The 10,847-nt window shown below is 35.9% G+C and overlaps 2 protein-coding genes across 2 annotated transcripts; both read right to left on the bottom strand.

Annotated features, from left to right (window-relative positions):
* Positions 1-5,064: 5,064 nt before the first annotated feature.
* LOC120134814 (pathogenesis-related protein PR-1-like) lies at positions 5,065-5,824 on the bottom strand. The gene has a single exon (XM_039151207.1). It carries the CDS (start codon positions 5,797-5,799, stop codon positions 5,209-5,211), a length of 591 nt encoding a protein of 196 aa, XP_039007138.1. The 5' UTR covers positions 5,800-5,824; the 3' UTR covers positions 5,065-5,208.
* A 1,035-nt stretch (positions 5,825-6,859) lies between these two features.
* Positions 6,860-7,757, bottom strand: LOC120134828 (transcription factor MYB2-like). Its single transcript, XM_039151216.1, has 4 exons — positions 7,601-7,757; positions 7,385-7,514; positions 7,201-7,274; positions 6,860-7,095 (listed from the first exon to the last, which is right to left on the bottom strand). The coding sequence occupies exons 1-4, from the start codon at positions 7,755-7,757 to the stop codon at positions 6,860-6,862; spliced, it is 597 nt and encodes a 198-aa protein (XP_039007147.1).
* Between the last annotated feature and the right edge of the window lie 3,090 nt (positions 7,758-10,847).

Raw genomic sequence — 10,847 nt, 5'->3', positions numbered from 1 at the left:
GCCTTGAGCAACAAGTCTAGCCTTGTTCCTCACTATATTACCACTTTCATCAAGTTTATTTCTAAAAACCCATCTAGTACCTACAGTAGATTTATCACTAGGCCTTTCAACTAATGTCCATACTTTACTTCTCTCAAATTGATTTAATTCTTCTTGCATAGCCATAATCCAATGTTCATCTTTTAATGCTTCTTTGATGTTCTTAGGCTCTATGCATGAAATAAATGCAACATAATTACATATTTCTAAGAGAAGATCGAGTAGTTACCCCTTTTGATGGATCACCTATAATTTCACCATCTTTGACATAGTTGTACTCTCTTGGAAAAGATACTTCCCTTTCTTCAATGGTTGGATTCTCGAGGGGATCATGAGTTTCCTCATCTTTTGTTTCTTCCTTTGATGATGATTCTCCAAGTCATATCTAACGTCATTTGCTTGTACAATACCTACATCATCATTAACAGAAGAATCCTTCCTCGGAAGGGGATTATCATCGAAAACAACATGTATAGACTCTTCTACAACTAAAGTTCTTTTATTAAATACACGATAAGCTTTAGAGTTTAAGGAATAACCCAGAAAAATTCCTTCATCACTTTTAGCATCCAATTTACCAAGATTTTCTTTACCGTTGTTTAAAACAAAACATTTACATCCAAAAGGATGAAAATAGCTAATGTTAGGCTTTTTATTTTTGAGAATTTCATATGGAGTTTTCTTTAAAATTGGCCTAATCATTACTCGATTTATAACATAACAAGCGGTATTTGTGGCTTCCGCCCAAAAATATTTTGGCAAATTATTTTCACAAAGCATGGTTCTAGCCATTTCTTCTAAAGTTCGATTTTTCCTCTCAACAACTCCATTTTGTTGAGGGGTTCTAGGTGCTGAAAAATTGTGGCTAATACCATTAGAATTACAAAACTCAATAAATCCAAGATTTTCAAATTCAGTTCCATGATCACTTCTAACACTAGTGATAGAGTATCCTTTTTCATTTTGGATTATTTTTGAAAATGTGATGAAATTTTCTAATGCTTCATCTTTAGTACTTAAGAATAGAACCCAAGTGTATCTAGAATAGTCATCTACCAAGACAAATGCATATTGTTTTCCTCCCAAGCTAGTAGTTCTAGTTGGCCCAAAAAGATCTAAATGGATCAATTGTAATACTCTACTAGTTGATACATCATTAATAGATTTAAAAGAAACTCGTTTTTGTTTTCCTTTAGCACAAGCATCACAGATTTTATCATTATCAAATTTAAGCTTAGGCAACCCTCGAACTAAATCACCTTGAATTAGCCGTTGCAAAACACTCATACTAGCATGACCTAGTCTCCTATGCCATAACCAACTATCATGCTCATCCTTAGCAACTAGGCATAAATTAGTCATATCAATAGAATCTAAATGCACCATGTAAATGTTTCCTATTCTATGACCAACAAGCATAATCCGATTAGATGCAATGTCAATGACTTTACAACCATTAATTTCAAATAAGACATTGAATCCTTTATCGCATAATTGACTAATACTCAATAGATTATGCTTTAATCCATTCACATATAAAACATTCTTAATTTGTATGGAAGAGGTGTTACCTATTGTACCAATACCTTCAATGTGACCTTTTGAATTGTCTCCAAAAGTCACTTCTCCTCCATTTTTGGCGTTAAGCTCAATGAACCGGCTTTTGTCTCCGGTCATATGTCTTGAGCATCCACTATCAAGGTACCATGAGTTTGAATTTGTTTCCCGTGCCTTGTAGCAATGCTCCTTTCCCTACAAACATATATTAATTTTTGATTTTTGGTACCCAAATTCTTTTGGGTCCATATTCATTAGTTTCCAAAATCCTAGTCCCTTTAGGTATCCATTTGTGTAGGATATTTTTATCTTTAGTAGTAATGAGTTCTTTAGGAACCCACACACTTCTAATGATTTTTCCATTAGAGGTTCTTTGGGGACCTCTATGATTGTAGTTTCTAAAACTTTTTCTAACAAAGTTGGATTTTGAATTTTCACCTTTTTCAAAATGTTTTGTTCCAACTTTATCAAAAGAAGTTTTAAGATCATCAATTTTCTTTTGATGATCATCATTGATCTTTGAAAGTAAATTTTGCAAATCTAAATTTTTCTTTTCAAACTCTTCTAGTTTGATTTGCAAATTTTTGATTTTACTTTCAAGATCGTTGTTGGTTTTGGATATGAGTTTGTTTTCATTTTTCAATTTTGAAACATCATTTTTATATTTTAAAAACAATTTCTCATAATCGAAGCCAACCCATTGTACTCCTCAAATAACTCATCATAAGATAAATCATCAAAATCAGATGAGTTAGAGGTTACCTTAGAATCTTCCCCGAATGCCATCAAGCACAAGTTTGCTACTTCTTGTTCCTCTTCATCGGAACCTTCTTCATCGCTCCATGTAGCCACATGAGCCTTGTGCTTATTCTTTGATTGACCTTTTTCTTCAATTGTGGGCAATCATATTTGACATGCCCCGGCTTTTTGCATTCATAGCAAATGATTGGGTCCTTCTCTTTTGGTTCATTTTTGAGGCCTTCGTTTCGTTTGAATTTTCTTCCTTGGTAAGGTCTCATCATTTTTCTGAACCGTTTGGCAAACAATGCCATTTCCTCGTCATCATCATCATTAGAATCACTCTCATCTTTTGTGGATTTGAGAGCAACTCCAATGTTTTTCTTCTTTTCCTTCTCCTTTGGTGTCTCTTCAACTTTATCAAGGTCCACCTCATCTTCAAGCATCATCTCATGAGTGAGGAGTGAACCGATAAGTTCTTCAAGAGTTAAGGACGATAGGTCCTTAGACTCGATGATTGCCGTCTTCTTTGATTGCCATGATTTTGGGAGGGAGTAGACTAACTTCCTCACAAGCTTTTCATTTGAGATGATCTCTCCATATGATTTGAGACCATTGAAAATCGTTGAAAATCTATTCGTCATAGCTTTGATGTCTTCATTTGGTTTCATCCTGAAATTTTCATAGCTATGCGTTAGAATACTAATTTTTGATTTCTTTACCTCATCTGTACCTTCATGTGTGACTTGAAGTTTGTCCATATTTCTTTGGCGGTTGTACACGATGAAACTCTTCCGTATTCATCTGGTCCAAGAGCACAAAAAATAATATGGATGGCTTTGGAGTTGAGCTGGAACATTCTTGTCTCTCCTTCACTCCATAACCTTGGATGAGTGAGAGGTTTGATGTATCCTTCTTCTACAGCATTCCATGCTCCCATGTCACTTGCTTGAATGAAGTACATCATTCTATTCTTCCAATAGGCATAGTTAGCTCCATTGAAGAAAGGAGGCTTGTTGACGGGCATCGAATCGAGACCGGAGTCGAAGTTTGAAGTGGAGGCCATTGATGACTTTGTAATCGATGTAACTCTTCCCGGATCGACTCAAGAGGCGATTAAACCTTCAAATGAGTTAGGCTCTGATGCCAATTGTTGAGTTAATCGAATGACGAAATTGGCCAAGAGGGGGGTGAATTGGCAATAAAAATTTTGTGGAAGCTTTTGCAGAAAATTGAAAGTAATTGCACAGCGATTTACAGTGGTTCGACTTTCTCAAACAAAGTCTACGTCCACTACCTTAGCTATCCACACTAAGGATTTTCCAACAAATTCACTAATTTGTTCTTTCTTTTGAGGCCAAAGAGATAACCTTACAATTCCCTCAAGAGTATACCCCAACTCTTGAGAACACTCTTTTCTCAAAGAGAAGATTACAAATTTGCAAACTTACAAGAAAACCTCACAAGGTAAGATGTTTGCACAATTCTAGAACAAAGAAAAGAACACTCAAAGATGAATACAACTGAGCACAAAAAGTGTTCTTGAAAGCAAAATGAATATTGAATGAAAATGGGCTTGAAATGCTCAAACTTGAGGTTTGATGCTTTCTCTTTGATTCTCTCTTGATTCTAGTTGCTTGATGTTTCTTGTTGTTGATCAATGGCTTCTAAGCTTGCTTAAATACACCTTGGATCACTTCTGAACGTTGGGGATAATTAGAGAAGATATTATAGCCGTTTTAGTGTGAAAACATTTAATAAAACAGCTTGGACAGTGGGGGGAATCGGTTCCCTCTCATAGGGAATCGGTTCCCTAAGTGTAAAATTCAAATATTTCGACCGTTGAACAGGGGGGAATCGGTACCCCCTTGGGGGGGAATCGGTTCCCTCCGAGCATTCTGGAAATCTCGGAGCCAAACCATTCAGGGGGGAATCGGTTCCTCCTATGGGGGGGAATCGGTTCCCTCTGGAGCAATCTGGAATTTTTGGCTTTGAATTGGTTCGAAATACTTTGTAAGATTATTTTGAAATTGTTTTATGATTAAAACTTAATTTTACACTTAAGTAAGGATCAAAAATGATTTTTGAAATATTTGGAGTAATGTTTTGATATTCGAATAGTTATATCGAATATACTTAGAAAATCGTTTGGAAAATCTTAAAATTACTTTAACTTAATTTGAAAATCTTAAAATCCATTTAACTTAATTTGTTATATCGAAATATTAAAATGTTTCAACAATCCCCTAACTATCTATTTACTCCTATTTTAGTCATTAAAGTTCAACAAACTTCAATTTAGCTACTCAACTTTCAAATTACGCATGTTTTAATCACTCTAATTTATTTTATTAATAATATTTTGTGACATGATATTTTTTATTTTATTAATATATAATTAAAATAAAAAATTAAATTTGAAAGTTAGAGTGTTAAATTAGGAGTAATTTGAAATTTAAGTAATTAAATAAAAAAATTAAACTTCAATGACCACAAGAAGATATTTCAATGATGAATGATGTAATTTACCCATAAAAATCCAATTTGTAACTGTTCCCTAAGTTCTTAACGTCGGGGTACTAAAATGAAACAAAAACTAAACGTTATGTATGATTTTGAAAAAATTGGAAGTCTAGATATTAAAATGAACCAAAACTGATAATTTAGGTATTAAACATGTAATTTACCTTTAATAATATAAAATGTACGAAGCACAACTTAGGGCCACACATCAAACACCTAGTAGCTAATAAAATCAAAATACACATACGTGTACGTATACATATACGATTTTATGTATGTATACAGTGATGATATAATAGTGGAGTGATTATCTGAGCAGTTTATCCCTTAGGATTGCAATACTCCTCCATTTCAATATGGCCTTTCGCCGATATAGTTGCCCGGTGGATCATAGTTGCAAGTCATGAACACGTCTCCTGTGTCGCAAACCACTCGGGCACATCCGATTTTTCGGGTATTTTTCCAGACGATTTGCGTGTAGTGGCCACACATCTCTCCCTCTTGGCACGAATTGGTTGCGTAGTCGTAGTATTTCTCTTCGTCGGACCATGCACTCACCGCATCGCTCGGCCTCCACTTTGATCCGCTGCCCCAAAATATGTTCTCCCCGAGCTTGAACTCGCCTTCGGGGAACGAATGTTGTAGCTCGCAGCCCGGTTTCCTCTGGCTCGCCCACCAACGGGCGTACTTCTCGAGCCGGAAATCCCAAAACAAAAGTGACTCCCATTTGGTCGCCCTCACTAAGTTGTGGGTGAAGAGAAACTCCAACGACTCCCCGACGCAACCCGAACATAATTGCTTGGAGACGTTGAATATCGTCTCGTTGTAAGTTCCGAGGCGGGGAATCGATTTGGAATTCCCAGTCTCGGAAGCCGCCAGAGAATCATCTCTAGTGAGAATGCATAATAGGATGAAGGAAAGCTGGAACGGTACTAGCTTCATTTGGATTCCTTGTCTTGTGGATTGGGTTTTGGATGGATCCCTTTTTATATACATTTTATTGCTGATTTTGTTGAAATTTTTGTGATTGGCGTGCATGATAATATATATGATTGAAGTTCGTCTCGTGAGCTTATTGGAACAAGGTTTTTGTGCCCGTGAAACTCTCTATTTGTTTGTACTATGAGACAATGTCCCAAATTCCCAATCTAGGTACATTCTAGAATAACGGCAGCTAAAATTCCGTTGACACGAGTCTTTCGTTATACATCTGTTCGAACTTAACTTGAGTATTATATTCTTTCACCGATTATTCGACTTGACCTGAATTTAAAAAAGTTCATCCGATTTAAAATTTGACTTAATTTTTATGATAAAAACTTACCGTGAACTTAATCCGATATATATATAAAAGTAATTAATTGGGAAAAAAATATAAAGAGAGGAGAACCAATGGCAATGAACCATTGTAAAAGGAGCAATTAGCGGCATTGGCCCCTTCAACAAAGGAGAAAGTTGTTTTATAGCCCCGTCAAAAGTAATAAATTTTTGGGTGAAATATATCAAAGGTCAATAAGCTTTCAAAACTAATAAAATGATAATTAAATTTATCAAACTGCTACGCAAGACCATAAAACTTTATTGAACCATTACAAAATAGTCATTTTGCTTGTTTTTCGAACGTAAATGAGCTTTTTGTTTTCTCTATTTTTAATAAAAAAAATAAGGGATCAAAATGCACTTTACTTTAAGAGTATAGGGACTTATGTAATATTTTTTACAAAGTCTGAGACTAATAATACATGTATATTTTGAACACTTTTGTAGGCAATGACTAATGGAAGGTTCATGAGCGTGAGGCACAAAGCATTGACAAACTCCAACAAGCATAGTGTCAATGGCCTTGCCTGGGGCACCACCACTCCCATGTACTTTTGTTTTTCCAAATACATTTTGCTATTAGTGCAATATATATAAAAATATATATTAGTTTTATATCTTGTAATCGGATCTTACTCTCATATGTGTTGCTTCTGTCACAGTAGTTCGTACTACATATATATCACATGTGGAAGTTGGACTGCTGCTGTGAGAACAAAGAATCATCAGAGTTCAAGAGAATATCTGATGCAACATCAGCTCCATCTAACCGTGGTTGGAAATCCACCCCAGCGTTGTAGTAATTACTAGAGGGACTTATAAAGGATGAACACTGATGATGAAAGTAGTCCGGATTCGTTAACCGAGATGTTGACATAATAATCCGATGAAACTCGAGTCTCTGACGAGGCTGCGGTGCTGGGATTTTCAGTGGCAGTGTAACTCAGGGTTACTCGTTCGCCTCCAATCCCCAGTGGTGCAACAATTTGCCCCGCGGCAGCGACTCGTGTTCTTTCGACTAACCTCGGCATCCATAGGCGACGCATGGTATCCTTGAATTAGTATCCATAGGCAAGTGTTGAGCAATCTTTGACAATCTGCAGTCGTTTAAACAGGAAAAAAGATGATTAAAGTTGTCGACATAGACACATAGTCACTGTTAGAGTGACGGAGTCGTCGTGAGTCGGAGTTCGAGTTAAAAGATTACCGGTTTCTCCATAGAGAGTGAAGTTCGAGAATTAGAAACTGTTCTTCGGGCGTGATGTTCCTGCGTCGAACATCGGGGCAAAGATAATTTAACCATCTCAATCTATAGCATTTCCCGGTTCGTCTGAGACCTGCATGTGTCCTTTGAAATTCTATTTAGATACCATAAGTTTTAGTGAAATATATATATATATATACACGTATTTATTATTTTTACCTGCGTAAAGAGCAAGAGAATTCCATCGACCTTCACCATGGGTAGCAATGTAATTGAGGAGCTTTAGATCTTCTTCAGCAGTCCATGGACCCCGTCTCAACTCTCTCTGGTCATCATCTTCTTCACTTAGCACGCTGCCCTTCGCCTTACCATCCATTATATTACCTTTAATGGAGTCTCTCAGAATATATATGTATATAAATATCTTCCCTTTAATGGGAAGATAGCTCAAGTGGGAGGGTTTTATAGATGGTGATCGGTCGCTGTAATATTAAAATAATAATAAATTGTGATAAATTTTAGGATAAATGACATGTTTAGTACTTAAATTATCAGTTTCAATCCATTTTAATATCTAAACTTTTAATTCTTTTTCAAAATCATACCTAATGTTTTGGGCACGAAAATGCCTCTAAATCTCACCCATACACTCCCCTAAGACTAACAAAGCTTATTAAAGTCTTATTTGAGGTCCTAGAGATTAAAAGTTATCATCTTTCATGCTTGCAAACAACAATTACGAATCTTGCTATGAAAATTACTCTAGCATGCTTCATGAACCAAACAAACCATAAATGCACATATAATGACCTACATGTGGTATGGTAAAGTTAGAATCGTGTTACCTTGAAGTTAGGTGATTGCAAAACGTCCCCAAATCACCCAAGTATTAGTTTTTCCTTGCTCTTGAACTAATCAAAACAAGTTTAATGAGTTGTTAGTTCATTTTTTAACCTTAGGGAGAAGCCAAGAACATTTTCCTACCAATCGAAACCCATAAAACGAACCAAAACTTTGAATCTCATAAACCATCACTAAACTCAATTTTGTGAAACTTGGCCAAAACTTATCAAATTGGGTTTGAATGAAAGCTTGAATGATGAGGATGATGAATCTACCTTAGATTTCACAATGGAGGCTTGAATTTCTTAAAGCTCCTAACTTTGTTTGGTTCTTGAAGAGAAAAGAAAGCAAATAGTAAAGAGGAAGAAGACAAAGCAATGGTGAAGAAAAAGAGATAGCAAAAATCAGACGTGAGATCATTTCGGATTAATGGGATTCATCCTTTGTTTCAAAAATTGGGTTAATTACTTCCCTAGTCCTCATTCATTTGATGCATGGTTAAAATCATCCCTTTTCAAGCTTGTTGGGCTCATCCCAAGCCCAAATAAAATCTACTTGGGGTCCAATCTTTGATTTATGTTTTCTGATATATAATATATCTGGCTCCCGATCTCTAATATTACTGGTTACTGTTAAACTGATTTATAGTGGGGTATTGATTGGGTAGGTTTCCTGAGTTCTGAGGTTCAACTAGATGTTAATTCCTTTTTGTTCTGTATATTGGGTACTATATATAGAGTATTCGGGTAGAGGGTACTACAATGATTTTAAAAATATGTTTTATTGAAATAAACTACTACTGTCTTTAAACAATTTGTACACTATTTCTATTTTATGGAAACACACTAGATGCCTATTTTCAATCTCCTGAACCTGATCCTCTGAGGGTTTCCTATGAACTATAAACTTCATGTCTATTACTTGAAGAAATATCAGTCGAACCTCAGCTCATTACGAAAACCTGTAGACACCTGGATCAATAAAGAATTTTATGCTTACAATTTATATGCATGTCCTTCAGCATCATATGGTAGTTATGTATTACTGAGCTTTCCCAAAGCACACTTTGTTATTTACCATTTCAAGTTAAAAATCGATCCCATGCAATTATTGACATCAGCATGGGAGTTCCTTTGGCGCTGCTTGAGAGTACGACATATGTGTAATTAGGGGACATGTATGTCACATTTGATTTCACTAAGTCTGAAACTTGTATGATTTTAATTATGTTTTTAATAGATGAGTGGATCTTTCTTTATATGTGTTTTTATATATAAATTGTTTTTATAGTTTTAAGTTTTTTCATGAACTTTTATTATGGGTCGCTCTGGTGGCCTTAATATGACACCTTGAATTGGATCAGATCACTCAAATTGATCTAGGAGTGTTACAAATCAATTTAAATATTAAAAAAAATCAAAGTATTCAACTTTTATTTGTTAATTCTAATTTTATTTGTAATTTTTTTATGGGGCTTAATACCTAGCCAGTAGCATAGTACCATTATTGAATTTAATCTATTAAAGAGTATTACCTACCAATATTGACATTAAATTTTTTTTATAATAAATTCATTTGAAACTATTAGAATGAGTAAAGAAAGCTGGAAATCTTGATGGAAGTTACTTAGTTCTTTTCATTAACAACACATGGTTTATATACACATGGTAACTAACTCCACAAACTGGTAATCTGGTATAATAGAATCCTAACAAACTTACTGCACTACATTACACACACACAGCAAATTACTTCAGCAGCTCATTCTAGATTCATTCTAGAATATTCACTTCAATATCCTCCCTACTTTTTCTCTTCTCAACTTCAAGAAACGACAGCACACCAAGTCTTTGCCTGAACTGAGCAAAGCTATCTTTCGTTAGTGCTTTAGTAAGTCCGTCTGCTACTTGATGTTCAGAAGGTACAAAATTCACTTGAAGCCTTCTTGCAGCCACACGTTCCCTCACAAAGTGTATGTCTAACTCCACATGCTTTGTCCTAGAGTGGTGTACTGGGTTAGCACTCATGGAAATCGCACTGGTGTTGTCACTCCACACCACTGAAGCAGCTTGAACTGGAACTTTCATATCAGTCAGCAATGCTTCAAGCCAAACGACATCAGATGTGGCATCAGCTAGGCTCCTGTACTCAGCCTCTGTGGTGGATCTCGAGACTATCTTTTGTTTCTTTGAACTCCACTGAACCATAATACCACCTAGGAAAACACAGGTGCCTGATATGGACCTTTTATCATCAATACTACTTCCCCAGTCTGCATCAGCAAAGGCCACAAGCTGAAATGGTTCTGTTCTCGGCAAAAACACCAGGCCATAATCAAGTGTCCCCTTAAGATATCTCAGCACCCGTTTGACAGCCACCAAGTGTTGTTCGCATGGTGCATGCATAAACTGTGCTAGCTTATTCACACAATAAGCTATGTCTGGCCTTGTATGACAGGCATATAACAAGGACCCAACTAAACTGCGATATTCCCTTGCGTTTTCTAACAAACTGCCTGCACCGTTACTTGACAGTTTAATCGACGCAACCATAGGAGTTGGAGTTGCTGTGGCCTTACTCATTCCTGACTTATCTAGCAGCTCCGTTATATATTTCTTCTGAC

The sequence above is a fragment of the Hibiscus syriacus genome, unplaced genomic scaffold (assembly GCF_006381635.1).
Source record: "Hibiscus syriacus cultivar Baekdansim isolate YM2019G1 unplaced genomic scaffold, ASM638163v2 tig00110599_pilon, whole genome shotgun sequence".
Lineage (NCBI taxonomy): Eukaryota > Viridiplantae > Streptophyta > Magnoliopsida > Malvales > Malvaceae > Hibiscus > Hibiscus syriacus.
The sequence above is the reverse complement of the archived record's forward strand: the minus strand, read 5'-3'. Positions and strand labels throughout refer to the sequence as shown.

Bases quoted from the DNA above. Each gene is read 5' to 3' on its own strand.
- LOC120134814 (XM_039151207.1), bottom strand. From the start codon at position 5,799: ATGAAGCTAGTACCGTTCCAGCTTTCCTTCATCCTATTATGCATTCTC.
- LOC120134828 (XM_039151216.1), bottom strand. From the start codon at position 7,757: ATGGATGGTAAGGCGAAGGGCAGCGTGCTAAGTGAAGAAGATGATGAC. The intron at 7,275-7,384 runs GTAATCTTTTAA...AAACGACTGCAG, and splicing joins CACTCTCTATGGAGAAACCG to ATTGTCAAAGATTGCTCAAC. The intron at 7,096-7,200 runs GTTAGTCGAAAG...TGAAAATCCCAG, and splicing joins CGTCGCCTATGGATGCCGAG to CACCGCAGCCTCGTCAGAGA.